Here is a 23837-nt window from a genome sequence, read left to right as displayed (position 1 = left end):
TTGGTTAATTGTTTTTTTCCACTTTTTTTTCAAACATATTTGAAAATTTAAACTTTTGAAAATTAAACTTATAATTATTATAAAAAGAAAACTTAATTTATTGAAAAATGGATAATTTTTTTTTTATTAAACATAAGAGTAACAACGAATTTTCTTAAACTCATAGAGCAAGTTACATAAATCACTGTGTCTCTTTCACAGTAATATTTTTATAATCATTAACAATGATTTTTTTTTTAATTAATAATAGAACAATAACAAATACGTATTACAACATTCTATATACTATTTTCCATTTGCTAGGAACAAGACCGTACAAATCTATTACACACGTATTTAACTTTCGATATGGATTTTACATTATTAAATGCTTATTTATTCTTCAGATATTAAAAGGTCATTGTCAAGGTTTTAAGGAAAACACGACGACAATAATTAGTGAATTAAATTTATGAAGACATATTGTGCAGATATGCTGACGCTGAATTTAAAAGTCCCAATCGTTGTTTTTGTTTTCGCTGCTCCGTCATCTTTAAAAATTTTTTTTTTATTAATTAAATTAAATTAAAATTAAAAATGTACTTTTAAATTAGAAAAATAATTAAAACAAACCTGGTCGCGAAGTTCAGTGAGTTGTTGTGATAGACATTTAACTAATTGTTGCGTGCTTTCTAATTGTGATTGTAAACTTCGAAGTTCAACTTGTTCGCCTTCGCCTTCATCGGCTGCTAATGATTTAGCCCTCAGCCTTGGAAACCAATCGAGATTTCGATCCTGTGAAAGTACATAGAGCTTAAAGAAATGAACATTTAAAAAACAATTTTCCAAACTCCATGAACTAATTACCTTAACCATTGCATAAACATATGATTCCGGTCCTGTGAATTCAGTCGGATCTTTAACTTTAACGAGAACAATGAAATAAAGATAATGCCACATATTATGCTCATGTTTCACGTGCTCTTCAAACGACACTGTTTTATTGTCGAATGCTGATCTATTTAAACCTAAAATCGAGAAAGAAAGAAAACTCAGTTATTTTTTTTTCTATTAATAGTGATTTAAAATAGAAAATAGTTTTAATAAAAAAAAAATTCAACGTACCGCATATGAAACATGTATTTTTTAAAATAAGTTCCTTCTGCTGCTTTTCTGATCTGAGATCCGCAAATGTATCAATGATAACACCAAAAATCAAATTGAGAACAATAATTATCACTATGAAGAAGAAGAGTAAATCGTAAACGACTCTTGCAACAAATAATGGTTCCTAAAAAAAAAAAAAAAAGAAATTCCCTTGAAAATTGTAATGAATTTTTTTTTAAATGAAACTAAAGTAATTTTTGGTAATAAAATATTAGTTATTATTTTTAATTACTCACTGTACTTGAAGGTGCTCGCAAAATATCGCCAATTCCTCCACCATTACGAAGTCCTTGATTTAAAGTTGTAACGATACACATAACAAGAGAATCGCAAGCTCGTTCTTTCGATTCACCTCCAACGTTAATTAATTCTGAATCCCGTTCATTTTCTTGAACGGATCGAGAAATTGTTTCAGTGGTTTCACAGCTTTCTGTATTTTCTTTACTGCATGTGCCAGTTACTGCAATTTTCTCTGGTGCTAAAAAAGAAAACAATAAAATAAAAATTTTATTAAATTGAAATTGTAAATTTAATTATTTAATTATTATTAATTATTTAATTATTTAATTGTAAATTTAAGCACAAGTTTTTAAAAACTTTTAAAATTTATAGAATAATTTTTAACTAAATACCAAACTTACAGATTATTTCCTCATCAACACTGACTAAGAAATCATCTTTAAAGAACATAAATCCAATAATTGAAAACATGTAAACTAGAATCAGTGCAAGAACTGCTGTTAAAATGATTGATCTTCCATTTCTCGTTACCGATCTTATCACATTGAGCAAAGTTTCCTCCCGGTAAATAACATCAAAGAGCTGAAAACATAATTGTATTTTTCTTTACATTAAATTAACTCACAGTTAATAATTAATATTAATATAATTAATTATATTAATTATTATAATTATATTAATTAATATAATTAATTATATTAATTATTATAATTATATTAATTAATATAATTAATTATATTAATTAATATAATATTAATTTCATTTCCAAAAATTCAACTTATTACTCTAAATTGATAAATAAAAAAAATTTAATTCTTTAATAATTACCAAGACAGAGTAGAAAAATGGATGCAGAAATATTCCAAGGACACAAAATATCAGATATGATAAATGATAGAGTAATTCGACGTCTGTTATAATATGCTCGATATTTTTAGTCAACGTTCCTTGATTTCCTATAATACTAATGAGATGAACTATTTTTAAAACAACCTGAAATAATTCGAGGCATTTCAGTTACTAATTAAAATTAATAATTAAAATTAAAATAAATTTTTCACTTTAGATATTTAAATTTCTAAACTGACTTAAATTGTAAAACAAAAATAACTAAAAAAAATTTTAACTCACTGTTAAGAAACCAAGTAACCAAAGAGTTGGTTCTGGTCCCAAAGAAAATATCAATCTTAAAATAGTCGAAGCAACTAATGTACGTATGCCGGATTCTCTTGGTAGAGTGACAACAATAACTCCTGATGAAAGCATAACTGTCCAAATGAGTCCCGAAAAATGTGAACTAAGTTCTGTAATAATAAATTGTTAATAAAATTCTTTTTAGTTTAATTAAAGTAAAATAAAGACTGTAAATAAGAAAAAAATAGTTTTAATTAAAAATTTTTTTCAAATAAAATAAAAATAAATTTCCGCTAAACTAATTAATAAAATATGACTTACTGGGAACAGAATCGACAAATGGATAGAAAAACGCAACAATAAGATTAATTAGTACGGCACAATTAAAGAGAATATTACTCCAAAGAGACATGTAACTGCTCATCCAAAAAAGCATTGGTTGCCCTAAAAAACAAATTACTTTTTAAAAGTAATATTATTATTTAATAAATGAAAAATCATAAAGCTGATGAATAAAAATAATAAAAAGTTGAAAAAAAATAAACTATATTTGTATGTTAAAATTATTAAAAACGTACCTCTGAGTTTTTTTTGCCATTTCATTTCATTAAACATATCTTCTGTTCTTTCAAAAAATTCAGAGACTTTTGAGCCTTGATCATCTCTCTCAGCTGTATTTAAAACACGAATTTTCGTATCAAGTGTTATAAGTTCACAAATTTCCGGTATGGGAAAGACAATTTGTTCCAAAGTTCGATCGTGCCTGACAATCTGAAACAAAAAAAAATTATAGATATTTTAGATTTAACATTAGATTTTTATTTATTTATTTAATAATAACCTCAATTTGAGCAGTGTGAGAGGCATAATACTGAAGTGCCTTATTAGTTTTCGGATCCATATTACTTTGTTCGGAGGGTTTTAATAAAGCTGCTAATTCTTTATTATGTTGTGCTAATTGATGACAAAGAATATAAATATTGTGTCCCACCTACAATTAAAAGAAAATTTTAATAATTTAATTTTTTTAAACAGAAAACAAAATAAAAATACCTCTTTGGGAGAAACACCATCCTCATTATCAGAAGAAGAATCATCAACATCAGCATCGTCATCCAATGATTCCTGATGAAAAGCCGTGCATGCAACATCGACAAGTTGCTTTGGATTCATATTATACAATATTCTCTCCGCATTTTCACTATCGCCACGACTCTCCATTATTGCGAGTAATAGTTTACTTGCATTATTTTTCAATTCCAAAACAAGATCCATTCGTGTTTTACCCAATGGATTGATATCATTTAAAATCAATGCTGTTATTATATCTAAACCATTTGATTCATGAGTGGCTATGCAATTTTGATTGTCATGACATGGTCCCTGACAATATTCCGTTAATGTCTCCAATGTTTGATTAATTAACGCGACATTGTGCTCATTTATGTACAATCCTAAAAGACCCAATCCACCAGTTGTTGAACCACAAATACAATCCAAAAACATAAGTGACTCCGAGACAAGATTGAAATTTGTTTTATTATTCTGATTACGCAGAAAGTTCTATAAAAAAAAGTAATAAAAATTTTTTAAAATTGAAAATTTATAAATTAAAAATAGAAAATCCATTTACTTGTAGTTCACGATTATGATTCTCGCATAGAAGTTGAAGAAATCGAAGAATTGGTTGCATAACCAAAACTTTTGTACTCAATTGGGTTTCGTCTTTCTCAACTCCAGCGCCTGTATGTTTTTCCAATTTTTCCACAAGCATATCCTCTAAAGCACAGCCGAGTGCTGCATTGTTCGATGCATCTTCGCCTGGCATTGAATTTCTTATCGATGCATAAGCCTGGACCGTTGATGCTGCGGCTTGATTCAATTCTTCCCGCAATTCATCAGTTATCACAATTCCATTCGGTTTTCCTGATTTGTAACAGATATTTAAAATCTCCAAAAGTTTTAAACATTGCCAAAAAAAAGAAAAATCATTCATAACGTTTAATTCAATTATTAAATTAAAATAATAATTTAAATAAATTGAAATATTAAAGAAATTAAATAATAATTGAATAATAATTACAACAGAAAGAAAACATTAAAATAAAAATACAGAAATTAGAAAACTAAAAATTTATCACACCTGGCTTTCGCGATATTTTTTCTAGTTCCTTACTCTGTTCCTTGTCTTCATGAGCCTTTGCCGCTAAATCCGAAGTGTTAACTGTTACTGTTGACTTGATTTCTTGTTGTGAATCCTTCATTTTGTCATAAAACACCTTAAAATATGCAATAAAATTATTAAAAAAAATTTATCTTATATTTAAATATTTTTCTTTTGCATACTAATTTTTCACCTTGAAAAATGATTGACTCAAGTCCAGTGCCATTAATTTGGAAAAAATGCTCTTTTGAATAATTGGATTACCTCCCTCTAATAGTGCAATTCCCAATTCAACAACTTCAACGAATATACTCGGTGAATGAACACTTCTTATCACTAATTCCACAAGTAGATCCGATGCTCCTTCACGATCCAAATGACTTTGTACCTCGTGTAACGTTCTACCAGCTCTACTCAGAATTTTTGCTGAAAATGAAAATTAAATTTTTATTTAAAAAAAAAAAAAAAGATTTAATTACCTTCTTTGAAAAGATTTTTAAGTTTCTTTTTAGAAAAAAAATAAATACCTCCAGGTCCATGAGTCACTGATACCGTACAGGCATTTTTAATTTCCATATTATCTGGTTTTTGAGTAAATGCTTTGCCAAAATATCTGCTAAGTAGATTATTTCTCAGCACATCACCCTAGAGAATAAAAAAAATGTATCATTACTATTTAATATAAAATTCGATTTTAAACAATAAAAAAATAAAAGATATTTGTTTTTACTACAAACAAAAATTAATGATTTTATTATAAATTATAATTTATAAAAAATAGACATAAATTTTAAGTGGAAAATATTTGGAAATTTTTCATTTAAAGAATTGCAAATACAATTTCAAATAATAATTCGAAATATTCGAAAAAATATAAATTCTACCAAAAATTATAAATACAATAATAATTACAACATTAAATTTCAGGTAATTTTCTACCAAAATATCAAAAAAAATTGTTTTTTTTTCATATCGGGCAAAATCAGGCAAAATTAATATTGAAACTTGCAAACTTGAATTCGAAACTTGCAATTAAAACATAAGAAAATAATGGAAATCTATTAAAAAAATAACTAAGGGAGAGAAAAAAGAAAAAAAAACATCGACGCCTACTTGGGGTTTTATTTTACCCGCTGTTGTTGTGTCAATCGATGATTTTCAATCTGTTGCAATGAACCCGGTGGGATTTCGGATTCAATTTCCTTTGGAGTTTCAATTTTTTCAGCATTATCCTGAATCTTCATTTAGCAGCATGAAAACACTTGAAGCTAAAGAACTATATGTCTACAAAAAGCTACTCACCTGCTCGAGTAAAAACTTCAAAATTTAAAATTTTTAAATAGCTCATAAAAAAAATGTTTTTTTTCACACTCATTGTTAAAACTTCAATTGCAAGCCGTGAATTCTAATCGCATACTGATTTTCTAAATGTGCTGCGAAATTTAACATTCAAGAAAAATTTTATTCTTGAAACAAATTATGCAGAAAAATTATTAAAGATTATTAAGAATTATTTATTATTAACATAAATATCAATAATCAATAATAATTTTTAGCAGTTTTCTTTTTCCTTACCGAAAAAAAATGCAAATGCTCTTGTTATTCTTGTAAATTTTTGATCGTGAATTATTTTAACTTCATGCTTTGAGAATAAAAAAAATAGAATTTTTTTCATTTAATCTCACCTTTTCTCCATATTCAGGATCAATTGCCATCATTTCCCGTAAAGTTCTCAAAACTTTGACACACAATTTTTCCTCCTTAACTTCTAACAATTTCTCCGTGTGTTTTATTAATCTAAAATAAAAAAAATTAATTTTATAAATTGTGAAAAATTATGAGAAAAAAAAAAGAAATTAGTTTCTCACCGATGAATGAAACCTCCATTTTCACATTTTCTTCTTGCTTCCGTTGCTGTTGGAAATAGTAATTCTGGTCTGTAAAGAATATCAACAAGCAGAGACAATTCAGATTGTACCAAAGGCTTCAATTGTTCTTCCAATAGAGAAACAATATCCTGTAGTCCTTCAATGATACTGCGATCTAATCTCATTAGCTGAAAAGATAATACTTTTTGAGTATTAATAATAATAATGATTGAAAAAATTTGATTTTTAAAATTAAATCTCACTTGACTGTGAGTACGTTCGACTTTTGGTTGTTTTGCAGCCTGAAGCCATTTACTTGTTTGTCTACTAAGCATTGCAGCTTTGTTAAACATCGAAGCGACTTGACTTTCCAAATCCGTTGGAATTGCAATTCCTCTCGACTTGGCTGAAAAACAAAAATTACAAATTTATCACTTCTATTTAGAAATTGTTTTTATTTTTTATATTAAAATATTTGCGATTAAATAAAAGAAAATAATATCCAAAAAATTTAACTTGAAAAACATGTTCTTCATTTAAAATTGAAAAAAAAGGAATAAAATTTTAAAAACTACTAACCGACATCGGACAATGTTCTTATGCAATTTTCTACACTGAAGCGTTGTCCTGCACTGAGCCACGTACATTGAGAAACTTTGAACGCAGCATGCAATAACTGGACGAATATTGGCTGTCGAGTCTGTATAGCAAAAAATTAATATAAACTCTCATTGAATATTTTTTTTATCAGCAGATTCAAAAGATTAAATTTAATGAATAACGAATAATTTTCATTTATTAATTAGATTTTTCATTTTAATTTATTTTCATGCATTTAATGTTAATTTAATCATTGTAATTTAAAAATAAGTAATTAGTTTTTTGTTAATGAATTAAATTTCCCATGTATATTAATAAACCCAAATTCTTTTTTTTTTACCGGTACTGAAGCCCTTTTTTTTGTGTCATCGATGTAAATATATTTTTGAGAAAAACATAAAATATATAATATTGAGATTTACTTGAAAAATTTGATAATAAAGACGCATGCAAGCATCCAATGAAGCATATTTTGCGATCTTAGCACTTACACTATCTTCGCAATTATTATTACTGGTGCGGTCACACTCCTTTAGATTCCAGTATAGCCTTGCTTCGTGCAGGTGTTTCTATTAGTTTTTAACCCATCACCAAACAGACCAGACCAGAAAGAAGACCAGTTGACACATGCCGAAAATACAGAACATGCCGCTTGTGCAATTAGCATTAAAGCCCAAATCAAAGGAACATTTTATTCTGCTTTCGTTAAATTTTTCTCCCAAGAATGTTAAAGAAAAATAATAATGAGCAAAAAAATACTAATTTGAAAAGAAAATTAAAAAAAAAATTTCTTGAAAAACTTGATTTCTAATTAAATTAATAAAAAAATGTATTAATTTTCTATATCTTTAATTTACCAAAAAAAAGCCAAATAAATTGACAAATTTTTCCATTATTCTGCAATTTCCTATTTTTTTTTTAATTTCTAGTTTTTAATTTTAAAAATTTACAAAGTAAATAATAATTTTTATTCTATTTTTAAATCTACATAATATTTACATATTTGTGACTCTAAATTAATTTCAACTGCTTTCTAAATCTAGCTTTTCTAAATTCTCACCTCTATTCAAAAAAAAAATCTACGCCTCAATTCCTAAATTTTCAAAAAAAAAATTTACCTCCATTTTGGTGCACTTTGAAAAGCAGAATGCAAAATAAATTCATTTGTTAAAGAACACAGCACACTTCTTTAAAAAAAAAAAAGAAAATCAATGTTATTTAGAAAATAACGAGTTTTTTCTCCAATAAACTAAAAATCACGGGTGTTATTTTGATGCCCATAATATTAATAGTGCAGTGTTAAAAAAAAAAAATTATTTTCATTTTCCAAGACATAATTTCTTTCTTTCCAAGCATATTGTATGCCACACATTCAGAATTAAAATTTTTCGCAAGCGATAAATATAAGAAAAAATTATAATTTCAAATGGCACACGTAGAAAATTTGTCAAAAAAAGTTTGTTTTTTTTTTTAATGTGAATATACGGACATCAAACGCAAAAGTATGCAAAATTTTCATAATCAATAAATAAATATATCCAAGAAAAAGTGAATGTTTTCAATTTTGTTTCGAATTAATTGAAATGTAAAAAAATATTACCTGAACTGTTGTACTTTGATCAGAGAAAGGACTGCTGAAAAAAGTTGTGATAATATTCATCAAACAATTTGTCACATAATTTTCAAGAACAGTATCGGCATGACTTCGATCATGTGTTGCATTCGCTATTAGACCCATGTCGACAATAAATGATTTTTCAAACAATGACCACATGTGATTTGACGTGTAAATTTCCTTCATTTCTACTTCTGTGTCAATATAGCAGTGATTCAGGAAATTGATGTAAGCCTCCTTTACCTAAATTTATAAAATATATAATTTTTTTCGACTCCCAAAAAAAGTGAAAGAAAAGAAAATTTTCAAAATAAAAAATTAATTAAACCTCTGGAGTGCAATCCGGATGAGAAACCATGGCAACAATATCGTCTAATGGCAAAAGACTATGGCATTTAATTTCGGTATTGACATTCTTTCCCATTGTGCAGCAAGCCAATAATTTCACAAGTTCAACATGATATCGCAATGGACTACTTTCCTCCGTTCTGTGTCTCTCCGATCTCATCATCTCGACAAACTGACTGAATGACGCTCGATCATTGTAAAAAACCAAAACATCCTCTCCAGATTGAACCATCTAAAATATTTCCCAATTTAAAATAAAATTTGTTTAAAAATTATTTTAATAAATACTAGCAATATTAAACGCGCGCAAGCGCGCCAAATTGAGTATTTCATTATTTGTTATAGAGAAATTAAAAATTAATATTATCAATAATTATTTAAATTTATTAGAATATTATTCCATATTAAATGATAAAAATAAAAATTATATGTTTATAGGCCTCAGATTATTAATTATTAAATTATTAAATTTTAAATTCAAAGTCTTTTAAAATTCAATTATTTTCCAAATTTTCAATTTAAAATCAAATAAAATTCAATTATTACCCAAAATTTCCATTCAAAATCAACTAAAATTCACTTATTTTCCAAATTTTCAATTTAAATTCAAATAAAATAAAATTATTTTCTAAAATTTCATTTCAAAATTAATTATCAAAAATCAACTAAAAATGAATTATTATTTAAAATTGTAATTGAAATTTAATTATTTTCCAAAATTTCAATTCAAAATCCAAGACAATTCAATTATTTTTCAAATTTTTAATTCAAAATTTTCAATTTAAAATCACATAAAATTCAATTATTATCCGAAATTTTAATTTAAAATCAACTAAAATTCAAATATTTTCCAAATTTTTCTATTGAAAATTAACAAAAATTCAATTATTTTCCAAAATTTCAATTCCAAAATCAACTAAAATTCAATTATTTCCCAAAATTTTAATTCAAAATCAAAGAAAATTCAATTACTTTCCAAATTTTTAATTCAAAATCTTTTAAAATTCAATTATTTTCGTAGTTTTCAATTTAAAATGAAATAATATTCTTCAATTATTTTCTTTTCTATTCAAAATTAATTATCCAAATTTTCAATAAAAAATGAACTTAAATTAAATTATTATTCAAAATTTCAATTAAAATTCAATTATTTCCCAAAATTTCAATTCAAAATCAAAGAAAATTCAATTATTTTCAAAATTTTCAATTCAAAATCAACTAAAATTCAATTATTTTCTAAATTTAAAATCAAATAAAATTTAATTATTTTCTAAAATTTCAATTTAAAATTAATTATCAAAATTTTCAATAAAAAATCAACTAAAAATGAATTATTATCCAAAATTTTAATTGAAATTTAATTATTTTCCAAAATTTCAAATCAAAATTAAAGAAAATTTAATTATTCTAAAAAATTTGAATTCAAAATTAATTGAATTTTCAATAATTTGAATTTAAAAGCATTTAAAATTTAATTATTTCTAAAATTTTCCATCGAAAATTTTTTGAAATTTAATAATTTCAATTATAACTCTATAAGGGAATTCAATTATTTTTAAATATTTTTATAATATTCTTTGAAAATTCAACTATCTGAAACCATTTTTCAATTAAAAATGATTATCAAATTATTAAATTAAATCATATAAAATTTTAATTAAAATCACTTGAAGTTCAATTAATTTCTAAAATTTCAATTTTAAATCTTTTGAAAATTCAATTAAATTTAAAAAATGTTTTCCAAAAAATTTTTTGATAAATTATTTTTAATTCTGTAAAATTTTATTATTGTTTGAAAATTAACAATATCTTTTGAAATTTAATTATTTCTAAAATTTTCAAGTTTAATTTGACACAAATTTGACACGTCGATTACTATTCAAAAAACACGTGAAATCATAAAAGACCAACTTCAAGTTAGGACAGAAGGACAGATCAAGCATTTTATTATTATATAATTTTTATAAATATTTTAATAAAACAAACCTCTTGCATAACCAATTCCTGACATTTTCGAATAAATTGATTCTCCGCCTTTACAATAGTTTGAAGAAATTTCAAATATTGAACATGTTTTCCATGTGTTTCAATGCAATGAACAAAATGTTGTATAACTTTTGGATTAACTTCATTGCAAAGTGTTGAATTATCCTGAAAAATACTGCAAACAGTTTGTGCCTCACGTATTCCTGGATTTAAAAATAAATCCAATTGTTTGTGCAATAAAACTTGATTTTGTTGATTTCCCAAGCAGAAATTTTGCAAAAAATCATGTGCCAATCGCATTAATTCATTCATTCGTACATCTTCTTTAGCATCGAATGGCACTTGTAATAAATCTAATACAATTATATGAACACCAACATTTCTCAAAAGTCGTTGCTCATGCTTTCGTGGTATCACTTGACCGCTTGGCAATGTTTGAATACAAAGTTTATTCATTCTCATTAAAATTCGTTGAATTTTTTTATATTCCTCAGCTTGATCGGCGTGCAACGGTGGACCAATATCCAAATCAATTGCCGATCCTAAAAAAAAATTTATTACCATTGGAATCTAAGAAAAAGAAAAAAAGAAATCTTTTTTTTAGAGAAAATTTTAACCTTTTTTCTCCAGAGATGATAATTGAGGTGGTGTCTTCCTCGGAGCAGTGCCTTCGTCTTCTTCTTTCTTACTCTTTTTTTTCTTCGCTTCATGTTCTTCTGTTGCTCTCGATTTATAAACCCATAGTTCCGATTTTTCTACAGATTGCCGCAAAACATCGAGATCTGCTTTTATTTGCTTATAAGATTCAACATCACTGTCCGAAACTAAAAGTTGTACCTAATAAAAATAGTGAGATTATAAAAAAAATTAGCGAATATTTAATTTAGTAAAAAAAAAATTACCTGCTTGAAGGCTTGTAACACTTCTTGTCTTTGGCTGAAATGACGAAAAAGAAGATGCAAAGCACCGGAAACAAGAGGTGGATAATCGTGCATTGCCAAATGAAGCAAAACCCTCAAAAATGTCTTTCCACCTTGACCGTCTAAATCCAAGGCGACACATTCCTCACTACATTTAAATAATAAAATAATTAAATTAAATTTCCTTTTATCAATTTCTTTTTTTTTTTACTTTTCAAAAAACTTACCTACTCCCAAAAATGCCTTCTGCTTGTGTGCCAATTAATTCTAAATCAATACCCTTTTGACCAAGATTAACATCACCGGCAGCTTTTTCCGTTTCGTCGAATTCTTGTTTGAAAATACTCAACAGACAAGATATTCGAAAATCCAATCTTACATCAAGTATAAATTGTAAAATTTCAATTATTTTCAATTTTGTGTCCATCACAAGGGGATATTCTTTTTTTGCCGATGGATTTGGTTTTTGTGAGGAACTACCTGCGAGAACTTGACCCGCTGGTCCCAATGTTAAATTTGTCATTACTGCTCCCATGTCGCCAATGCATCTCAAAACACCGCCTTCGGCTATAAAAAAAAGAATTTTAATTAATAATTTGCTAATGAAATTTGTAATTTTCAAAAATATTTCATAGTAAAAATATTTTTACTATTTAATTTTAATTTTAGTTTTATATTTATAATATTTACAAATACATGCTTTCTTTCAATTTAACTATGTACAAAATACATAATTTTTTCTACTAAAATTTTAAATAATTACAATTTTACCTGTTTCCTCAGATTCCACGCTTTCGGCTATGAAACATTTACGTTGTAATTATTTTACATTTATCAAACTACAATTAAAATAATTTTTCAATTTTTAAACAAATTAAACCGCGAATATTTACAAAAATTTCCCAAAAAAAAGCTTTTTATATAAATTTACATGTTTATGTACAAAAAAAAAATGTTTGCCCATAAAAAAATAAATCAATAAAAATAATTTTTCCATTCAAAGCAATTTTTTTTTTTCATTTTTCTTATATATTATATATACTTACAATCAATTTCTCCAGTGGGGATTTTTCCATTTGAGCAATCGTTTTCAGACACGCAATCGAGAATATTTAGGAGGGTTTTCGTCAGAGTAAGCAAATCGCTGAAGCCATAGAATCCAAAGTAAATTAGATCGCGGGCAAGTTTAACGACCTGGAAAATAGAATTTGTATTAAATGAAAAAACAAAAAAAAAAAAAAAAAAATTTCTCGATTAATTCACCTCAAACGTAAGTTTATTTTGTTCTTGATCAGCGAACGACCAAACTTTTGCCACAACATTGCATAAATAATCTTCAACAAACATTATTGTTGAACTGAATTTTGCCCTTACTGCTTCTTTATTTTCATCAGGCATTTTATTTGTATCGTAACTGAAAGACAAATTTTCTTATTTTTGAAAAGTTGATAAAATATTATAAAAATAAATACATACTCATTAATGCTCATTTTCGATGGTATCTCAGACCAAAGACGTGCGTATTTCACTGGTGTAACTTGTTCCTGTGGATCTCTATCCACATGTAAATGAAGCATTAATCGACAAAAAGAAGCTCGCAATTCATATGAAACAGTTTCATCTTCCATGCATCTATAAAAATAAAATTAGAAAAATTTTGCATTTCACGGTTCTTTTTTTTTTCAAACAAAAACATTTCATTTACTTGAGTATTAAATCAATATCTAAATGGGGCGAGAGATTATTCAGCGCCAAATATTGTCTATTGAGACACATATTGCTAAATAAATTCAATTGATGCCTATAATAATCCAATATTGCTGCGTCTTCAATATTTCCCAATTTTGCGCCACGTGACAATTCACTCAAAGACAATGTTTTCTGAAAAATAATTTATTAATTTTGTTTTTGGAAAATTTGTCCAATTTTCCAAAAATTCAATTAAAGTAAAAAAAGAGAAAAAAAAAAAAAGTTGCGACAAACCGTTCCATTATTCCAAACGAGCATAACATCAAGTTCCTCGATTATGGATATCTGTGGTTCCTCGTTTTCTTGCCTCTCATCAATGTCCACGACTTCCACCGGGGTTTTGACCATCCTACGAAAAGTTGTTAGCAACAGTAGACGAAAATCGCTAACGTTGGACGTTATCAAAATTTACCTAGTCTCTATTAAAATGTCTTTATTCTTTTCGCTAAGAACACTTTTGCAGATCAATTCTTGGGTAACTGCAATGGCCTTCTTGTTGGAGATACATAAATCAGATAAGTAATCTAAAAATCTTGATTCCCAATTATACATATTTTTCCTCACGAGACCAACGAATGTCTCAATCTCAGCGGCTGTTATATGCTTTTCCAATAGTTTCCGATTATTATGCAGTAAAGCCGTTATTGTGTCTTCCGCCAGAATGTCGTAGCCAATTTGTTTTTGCATAAAGGCAAAATGCTTTGCAATGTACTCCTGTAATTAACAAAAAATAAATAAAATAATACTTATTTTTCGAAAAACAACAATTATCAAACCTGATTTTTCCGATAATCCTGCTGTGAGAGCCTGAGTATACGATAACATAATCGAAACATATATTTATACGGAGCATGTCTTGGATCATTGAGTTCTTCTATTCTAAGAAATGGTCCCTCACCTTCCGCAGATTCTAGAAATGGCGCCTGAAATAGCGGAATTTTTAATATAATATAAAACTAACATTTTTAAAAAATGCAATACCTGGAGAATTTTAAATAACTGTCCAAGAATGTATTGTTCACGTAATAATTTTTGTCTATCTCTGACTGTATTCGTGACAGTTAGATCAAGAGCTTCAGACTTATTTTGCTCATTTTCTAATCCGGCTATAAAATAAACAATGTCCTGCAACAAACTTGTCACTGATCGCCTTTCATTGTGCGAAATTGTTCCCTTCTCTAATTTACTACTAATTGACGCCAACACTTTACATGCGTCATTCGCAAAATCTAAATCGCGAACTTCAACCGGAGATACTGATCTCAGTGCAAATGCCTCCTTGTCCTCTTTACTCATCGCACAACCCACCTGTAAAATTATCAAATTTTATCTAATAAATTGATTTAGTTATTAATTTATCAATAATTAAATTACTAAACTATTAATTTTTATCAGTTTAGTAATTACGAAATTTACAATTTAGGAATTACGTATTCCGAATGAGAATTAAATTAACTTTGTGAAAAAAAAGGAACGAACCTTGGACATTACGGGCTTCTCATCGTCTTTATCTATCGGTACACTCGTCGAATGTACCCAAGTATTTGTACAAATGTGATGCAGTCTTACAAATGATGACTGAGGCACTAAACTATCACCCCTTGTTAAAGTCGTGGGGTCTAATTCGAACAGAGAACTAATTTCATTGCTGTGTGGTACTGAAACTAATCTGAACACTGGCCCAGGATCTATAAACGAAAATAATAAAATATAGCTAAAATAAAAATAATAATTATAATAAATAATAGTAAAAATAATAAATAATAGTAAAAATAATAAAAAATAGTAAAAATAATAAATAATAATAAAAATAATAGTAAAAATAATAACAATAATAAATAATGATATTTAAATTGAAAAAAAAATATTCAAATTAAAAAATAACCTTGAAATAATATTAATTTATTTTAGTAAAAATAATCGCATCCGTTTAAATAATCACCTCTTTTTCCTTTTGTAGTTTCAACAGGTTCGTCCGTATCAATTTCCGCCGCGAGATACTGACCCGTTGCTAAATGTTTGAACCTAAATAATGAATTCCAATGACCCGCACCACCTCGACATGGATCGTGTTGAACCACCTAAAAAAAAACAAAAAAAAATTGCAATTTATAATTTTCTATTTATTAAAAAAATATATTAATCCTTTTATTATTATTATTTTATTACTATTGTTTTAAAAAAAATAGTAATGAAGATTTAAAAAAGTAAATAAATTGAAATTAATCACCTCGACTTCCCAAAGAGCTTTACTGCTTGTTGCGGCAGTGGCCGATGTTCTACCAGTTGTTCGAAGAAAAACATGTTGCTTTTTCTTATATTCATCCATAGTGAGAAATTTCTCTTGCTCAGCGTGAAATAAACGTACAACATCGCCGCCTTTTAAAATTTCCTCTTGATTTTCACGATGTTCCATAAATAATGTGACTTTCCATGATGTTGATGAATTAACGACATTTACTTCTTTACAACCTGGATTGTCGCTCAATTCATAATTTGCTGCAACATGTAAACCCTGACGACCAGCGTTCACAGGTTCCATAATTACTTTATCACCCACAACAACGCTATCGCCATCGCTTCGAAGTTTATAAAATGGCATAATATACAGCCAGGAACCCTCATTGCCATTTGCGTCCAAATAAACGCGCATTGCATTTTTCTCCAATAGCGCTGGTAATCGTTTATTCACCGTCAAAAATTTGTTCGATTTCAGATGAAGTAACTGGAAGAAAATTGATAAATTTAATTTTTTTGGAAATTTAAATATTTAAATAAATACAATTTAAATAAATATAAATATTTCTTCAAATAAAAATTATTTTCCTACTTGAACAACATTTCCATAAGAGACAACAGTGCCCAAAAGTTTTTTGTTTTCACTTTCATTCTGCTTTTTTTCAATTTCGGCTGCATGCTGAAATAAAAAAAAAAAAAATTATTTTTTGTAATTGATTCTATCAATAATAAATTATTACTTACGTGAAGTCTTTTTAATAAAACAGCGTCTGTACTTGAGCTTGCACTTTGTTTTGCGGCTTTCCAAAATTGTTTTTGGGCGGAATATCGATTCATAGGACATATTTTGAAAAGACAATCTGAAAAAAAAGAAACAATAGAAATTCAATTTTTTAACTAATTATAAAATTTATATTTAATTTTTTTTTACCTCGGAATTTTTTCGGAGGATTTGATAAATCTCCAGCTTCTGGACACACAACGCATCTATCATCTACTAATCTGTAAAAATAATTTTTTTTTTATCAGAAATTTTTACTATAATTTTTTAGCTAAGAATTTTTTGTCTATTCAAATTTTTTCTCAACAATATATTTTCAATATTTCTAAAATTCAATTAATTACAATTTAATTTTGGGGAATTTTAAAATAAATCTCTTAATTAAATTTTTGTAAATAATAAAAAAAAAAAATTAGAGCCAATTAACATTTGGATTTATTTCTAAAATGTCACGACAGCATAAATCTAAATCTTTCCTTCGCAGATGCAATTCTGGTTCAGGGATGAGAGGAGGAGGAAGGGGGTAGAATGAACGCATGGATCGATATTGGGGTAGGTCGCACATCTTAGCGAGAATGATAACCAAAATAATATCCATTGAAATCTAAAACATTTGAATATCACAATTGTATAATTGCTTCTTAGGATAATAAATTTAATTCTTAATTTAGATAATGAAAATAAAAAGGCTTTTTTTATGCGAAAAGAGTGTAAAAAAAAAAAAAAAATTCGGAAAAAAAGAAGGGAGAAATTAAAGAAGCAATATAGGAAAAAAAACAGCGGAAAGGAAAATTAACCAAAGGAAAGAAATGAGAAAAAAAGATGATTCAAGCTTGAAAGGTAAAAAAGCCGATATTGTTATTTCTAGCCGCATCGTTCCATTGGAGCAGTAAGTGATCATGACTAAAGAGTGTCACACTCATAACCGGAAGTAGGGCGGAAGAAAGTAATTCAAGCGTAGTCTTGTGCAAATATGAAAAACATTACTTTTCTTATGCCAATCAACAATTATTAATTTATTAATTATTAACCTTCTGACCTATTAAACAAAAATTATTACTTAAAAAAAATAATTAATATTCCACTGATTAGGAATTTATTTAAACTACAGTTTTTCTTTAATTAATTTAGTTTTAAAAAAATTTATGGATATAAAAAAATCATGAATTATATTTAAATTCAAAATAATATCCCGCGGATATGGATAATAAGAATAGATGATTATTTCAATAGATTTGCCAATATTTGAGTAATAAATTACTCAAGCGCGATATAATATCATGAATATAATGTGTTGTCGATATCAACAATCAAATGGTGCTGTGGGAATAGGCACGTTTGATTGAAAAGCAAGTAATTGCGAAATTGATTTCGGATTTACTTTTATCTCATTAAATTGAATTTTATATATTTCTCGCGATTTGGAAAAATCTATTTTAAAATTTTTTTTCCCTTTATTTTTATTTATTTAAAAATTATTTTTAAAAATTTGAATTATCATTTTGAGTCAATTTTTTTTTGTGCGAAAAAAAATGTCTAGACACTGATTTTTATTTATTTATTTTTTTTTTTCGCTTAATTACGATAAAAAGGGAAAGACGACTCTTGTAGTTCATTATACAAATGTTGGCATATAAGCAGTTACTTAAGCAAGTCTCTATCTAGAAAAGGAAACACCTTAAGTGTACTTATATATCTTTTGTGATGCGACAACTCTCGCGCTCGCTCTCAAGTGTACACGTTAACACACTGGAACAACTCAGTTCATTCATATTGTATAATCTATAATGTATGCACAACTATTTCTCAAGACGAGTATTATTATACGAATTACGACATATTTTTAAAATAGGACAAATCGTTCATGTTCTTCTCAAAAAAAAAAATTCACGTAAAAATAGATTTCCCTCTCCTAAGAATCTGAATGGAAATAGTCCTTTAATTATATATAATATTCTTCATTTCAGTGAACGTGAAGAAAATTGAATATTTTATTTATAGCCTTGAATTTTCTCTATACTAGAGATACATAGAGAGAAAAAAAAAAGAGTGAAAAACATGATTTATTTCCAGGAAGAATTGAAAACTATTTAATTCCATATTATATAAAAGAATTTAACAAGTTGAAAGAATGCGGTGAAATTACTTTTAAGGAAATTATACACGATAAAGTGATTCACTCCTTTAATTAAATTAAATCAAGTGAATAACGGAAAAAAATAATTGAAACGGTAAGCGAAATTTTTCAAATTATTAAATAATAAACGAATAACTAAAATACAAATTATTAATAAAAATTAAAAATTTTTATATATTTTATAAAAATATCAATAAAAATATTTTTAAAATTCTTATAAAAAAACAAAAAGGTCATAGGTAGACGCGTGCCGAATAAATAAATATTTATAAACCTTTTTTTTTTTTTTAAAAATGTAATAAAAAATATTTATCAATATTATATAATAAAAATAATTAAAATAAGATAAGAACAGTGATAAAATCGTAATTTTATTCTTATTAAGGATTAAAATCGAAATTAATTTTATCGGACTTTATGGGGTATTAAGAACAAAAAAAGATCGAGTTTCTAAAAATAAGTTGACAATGAAACATTTTTCTTGTTTCACAAAGAAGATTAAGCTATATATATATATAAATATGTAAATTTCATAATTTTTATAGATAATTGAAGTTAATCATGTGAGGCTATCTCATCGGTTACATGCTATTGAGATGAAATCGTTGAAGCACCTCCAATTGAAGGTCTTTAGTGACTTAATTAACCTGTGTCAAGCACTATCGATATTCTAAAGAGGGTACCTCTTATTTTCTATCTATATAACAATAACTTCAAAAAAAAAAAAATAACGCCCAGTTGTCCATTTTCTGTAAAATTGCAAAATTTATTTTATTTTATAATTTTTATAATACTAATTTTTCATTTTATACTAGTATTAATTAATAAATATTTTTGTTATCAAAAATAAAAAAATAATTTTTTTTTAATTATTTCTTCCTATAAGGAAAACAAAAAAATTTAATTTTTCCCCAATATAGAAAAAATTATATCAAAAAATGCAAAAATAATTTTTTTTAAGTTTCATATACGAATTACACAAGTGTTTTCACATAACGATAAGATGAAGATTATCAGTCTGAATTCTATTTTCAACTCTTTTTAAATTAAATTTTTAATTTACTGAAATATTATTGAATATGAATTGAAAAAAACAGAACATAAAAGTTCTGATTTAAACGTTAAACAAAAAAAAAAGAATATTTTTTTTTGTCAAAAATAAGAAAAATTAATTTCTCAAATATTCAACATCAGTTATTTATAGATTAATAAAATGACGCTTCTAAACAAATGAATGTCAACTTTTTCAATAGGATTTAAATACAAAGATCAATCGATAAAATTGATCTGTTTATCTAAGAATAATAATTGTACATAATAGAGACAAAGAAGTTACAATTTTATTTAGTATCAATATGCGAAAAAAGAAACTCTCTCGCTTGTCGATAATTTACATTCCATTCATTAGAATGAATAATATAAAAATCTTAACTTCTTTCACACCTGTTTTTTTTTTTTTTATTTTGAATTCCGTGTCAATATAACCAGTTACCAAACTAGGGGATCTAGAAAAAGTACCCTCAAGCAATATTCCATTTATGTATTTTATTTTAATCATGGCAATTCATCGATTCAAAATGAAAAAAAAGTTCAATTTCTGCTCATTATTTGAAATTTAATTTGAAATTCTATAAATTTTAAAAAACTATAAATCCTATAACAAAAAAAATTTATTTGATTCAAATAGTCGCTACTATCAAATATTAATAAAAAAAATTTATGAAAATTTATTTAAATAAAAAAATTGTTTTTTTTTCAAATTCTGATAAAAATTCACAAAAATTTGATTTGAGTAAAAAATAAATTGTGATTAACGAACCCGAGTGTGGAAAGAAATCCGGAAACATTTCCCTCGGCGTACAAGCTGACAATATCGCCGAGATGAAGAAAACTCGCTGATCCTAGAATTTCCCCCATGTTGATCCTTTTTTTTTGAAATTTGATATCCTTCTAATTACTCTTCTCGTCTGTTTCTTAACCGTGTGCAGAAATCATCATAGGTGCTAAAATATATTAAAATTAAGTTAGTTAAGAAATTTTTTTAAATTAAAAATAAAATTTTTTTTTTAATTATTCATTTAAATTCTTTTAGCAAAAATTTAAATGTTCCAAAATCAATAATAATTGTTTGTTTCGCTTTCCTTCAAAGGCCATTAGTAAATAAATAAATAAAAAAAAAAATTCATTAAAATTCATTATATATAAAAATTAATTTGAAATATAATAAATAAAGAAGCAAATAACTAGTTTCTTTTTTGTTGATAAAATAAAGTCACATTTTATGTGAAAATGACTTTTAAAGAGACAACACGTGTGTGCCTTTGTGTTTATAACATTGTTACAGCAGGAACGAGTTTAAAAAGAGGAGGAAGAAGAATTAAATTTCCTAACTCCATGGCGGTGAAATCAATCCTCTTTATTACACGTTTAATTAAATTAATGTAATTCAACTTTCTAACTTTATATATTATAAATATACAAAAGAAAATTTATAAAAAAAAAAAATTTATATTAAATATTAAAAAATATACAAAAAATACATTAAATGAAAATTGCTTTCAATAATTATAAAGTTGATTATATATAATTAAATTGATCATAAATAATTATAATTACATAGTAATAATAAATAAAATTGAAAATTCTATTTTGTTTCAGATTAAATATGTAAATCAAATTATTAACGTGAAATTTCTCTTAAAATTTTTTTTTTAAACGGTTAAATTTGCCGTTATATTGCAGTTAATCCAACAACAAAATTGCATAATCGTTCGCATTTTCGTAATTTTATATAGACAGAATATCGTATTACTCAAAGTATAGAATTTTCTCCATATACAAGAGGCAAAATTCGTTTAATTGCAAACTGAATCAAAATTAAATACCTGATACGGATTTTCTCAATTATAAATAAAATATAATTTAAATAAATCAATTAAAAAAGAAACCACAAAACTAATTTTTTTTTTTTAATATTTTCAAATCACAGCCAATAAATAAAATAGAAAAAAAAAATTAAATCCTTGTCTGGCACATTTCAATAAAGTTAAAAATTCAAATCTATTGATAGAATATAAAATACAATTGAACTTTAAACTTTACTAATTATTGAGAGTTTTTTTGATATTTTTCAAGGAGTTGATTTAAAATTCGATTTGTTGCCACCTAGTTGCATATAAAGAAGCTGTGATATTGGAAAATTGTCAATTGTATTGATAAAACTTTGAGCATATATGAAGGCTTTAATACTCATTTATTTGTGGACTATCACTAACACCATTAAAATTCTTTTGGTGCATATATCCCCATGTAATATATAGAATGACAGACTCAAGTCACCCTGAGCTATAAATAAAAGTTGATGAGATTTCTGGCAACTTATTGGAATTATAACTGTAAACATAGAAATATCACAAGTTTTTTGGAATATTATAAATAAGATTTCGATTTTTTTTTTCAATCAAAATTATTTGCGTAAGAAATTTAATTTCCATTTAGAAATCGAGCAGCTTTTTTTAGAATGTAAAAACAATGTAGATTATTATTAAAACATTCGTGTTTTTAAATCAAAATTCATACTGGTCCACTTGAATAAACAATTGAAATTATTTTCAAACTCGAATTAAATTTATCAAGGGCGATTAAAATATAAATTCAAAATTATGATTTATTAATAATAAACTTAGTGAACAATAGTAATTAATAATTAAATTTACCATAACCTGAAAATTACAATAACAATTGTAAATGTAAAAACAATGAAATAAACATGATCACTTTCATCCTTAAATTTTTATCTTTTTCAGGTTATATTCCCTTTTTATCAGCTTTTATAAATATTTTAAAAACAAAAATAATAGAAAAAAATACCTATATATTTATCAGTTAAAATCGTTAGAATTATCTAAAAATCGATTGAAAAGACTATATGGTGATGATAAAACATATAAAAGATAAAAAGAAAATTTGTGAAAAACGGTAAATAAATAAATAAAAATAATTGACACAGCTGTTAAATTGTAATAACATGGAAATGATTGGGAAAAACTCGTACTTTGTACACTCGTATCTATCACAATAATAATAATAAGGAATTAAAAAAACGTGTTTACTCATTTCCTTACCGCGCAGAATTGACTCCTCCAGCGAACTTCAAGTCGCTTGAAAAGTCGAAAATTAATCGCGCGGAGATGATATCCCGGTTTCCTTCAACCTCCAATTTCCCACCAACTATTTCATCTGTTTTTATGTTCAAAAATATCTTCAATAAAATAGTACATCTCAAAGAAAAACAAAAGGGTGAAGGCTATCACACAAAACGAAAGGAGAAGGTGCCACGAGGTTCACTTCACATTTACTGCTTGATCACCAGTCACTGCTAGTTTTTAATAGGATTCATAAAAGTCAAAAATACGTGTAACTTGCAACCGTTTTACTTTAATTAACCGCGCACTTATCAATAACAAAGAAATATCGCCAATTATTAATAATATTATGGAAAATTAAATATCTCTTCTGATTTTAAATTGATTATTTCAGTTATGCTTTAGTTTAGAGAATTGTTTTAGTCACGGGCGGATTAAAAATATAACACAAAGCGCAAGCGATGTTCTCTCTACGGAGGTTCAGACAAAACTGGAGCTGGAATCGCTCCAACTGGATAACACATGTGGTAGACAGAGAGAGATAGAGTTGTGTTGTGAGTACACAGGACAATCAGTGTTCCAGAAGATCACGAGTGGCAAATGTTTTGACTTGTTAGAGCCGCGAAAGTTTTATCGTTGACAACACAAGAACCAAAAACATTGTACCGGTTCCGTTTCCGCTTCTGGAACCAATATGGCGACCTATTTTCATCGGTTCCGGTTCTTGCAGGGGCGTATCAAAAAAAAATTTGTGTCAAAATTTTAT

The 23837-nt window shown here is 26.3% G+C and overlaps 1 protein-coding gene across 5 annotated transcripts; it reads right to left on the bottom strand.

Annotated features, from left to right (window-relative positions):
• Positions 1-96: 96 nt before the first annotated feature.
• LOC127282473 (inositol 1,4,5-trisphosphate receptor) lies at positions 97-23778 on the bottom strand. Of its 5 annotated transcripts, XM_051306730.1 has the most exons (45): positions 23051-23775; positions 20746-20929; positions 16940-17010; positions 16753-16868; positions 16601-16687; positions 16001-16495; positions 15713-15851; positions 15250-15458; positions 14752-15078; positions 14547-14693; positions 14183-14484; positions 14005-14119; positions 13727-13902; positions 13498-13653; positions 13285-13435; positions 13068-13215; positions 12793-12819; positions 12249-12588; positions 12004-12169; positions 11719-11938; positions 11102-11643; positions 9096-9347; positions 8753-9010; positions 7644-7721; positions 7132-7252; positions 6816-6958; positions 6553-6740; positions 6370-6481; positions 5815-5922; positions 5212-5329; positions 4878-5110; positions 4664-4799; positions 4154-4446; positions 3574-4083; positions 3362-3511; positions 3099-3291; positions 2842-2964; positions 2518-2690; positions 2215-2379; positions 1788-1968; positions 1383-1624; positions 1105-1270; positions 847-1007; positions 613-774; positions 97-530 (listed from the first exon to the last, which is right to left on the bottom strand). In XM_051306730.1, the coding sequence occupies exons 2-45, from the start codon at positions 20841-20843 to the stop codon at positions 450-452; spliced, it is 8379 nt and encodes a 2792-aa protein (XP_051162687.1). In that variant the 5' UTR covers positions 20844-20929; positions 23051-23775; the 3' UTR covers positions 97-449. The 5 variants fall into 5 exon arrangements, with proteins under 5 accessions (XP_051162687.1, XP_051162685.1, XP_051162689.1 ...); XM_051306728.1 differs by having other exon boundaries at positions 2842-2979; positions 6553-6958; positions 23051-23778; XM_051306732.1 differs by having other exon boundaries at positions 6553-6958; positions 23051-23777.
• Positions 23779-23837: the final 59 nt, after the last annotated feature.

Source organism: Leptopilina boulardi, unplaced genomic scaffold (assembly GCF_019393585.1).
Source record: "Leptopilina boulardi isolate dan_hultmark-lab unplaced genomic scaffold, ZJU_Lbou_2.1 LbouV2_30, whole genome shotgun sequence".
Lineage (NCBI taxonomy): Eukaryota > Metazoa > Arthropoda > Insecta > Hymenoptera > Figitidae > Leptopilina > Leptopilina boulardi.
The sequence above is the reverse complement of the archived record's forward strand: the minus strand, read 5'-3'. Positions and strand labels throughout refer to the sequence as shown.

What these genes read in the sequence shown, in the direction of transcription:
- LOC127282473 (XM_051306728.1), bottom strand. Translation starts at nt 20,843, where the DNA reads ATGGGGGAAATTCTAGGATCAGCGAGTTTTCTTCATCTCGGCGATATT. An exon ending in AAGCTCTTTGGGAAGTCGAG is followed by an intron (nt 15,852 to 16,000) that starts GTGATTAATTTC and finishes GTTTTTTTTTAG; the next exon opens with GTGGTTCAACACGATCCATG. An exon ending in CCCCACTGGAGAAATTGATT is followed by an intron (nt 12,820 to 13,067) that starts GTAAGTATATAT and finishes AATGTTTCATAG; the next exon opens with CCGAAAGCGTGGAATCTGAG.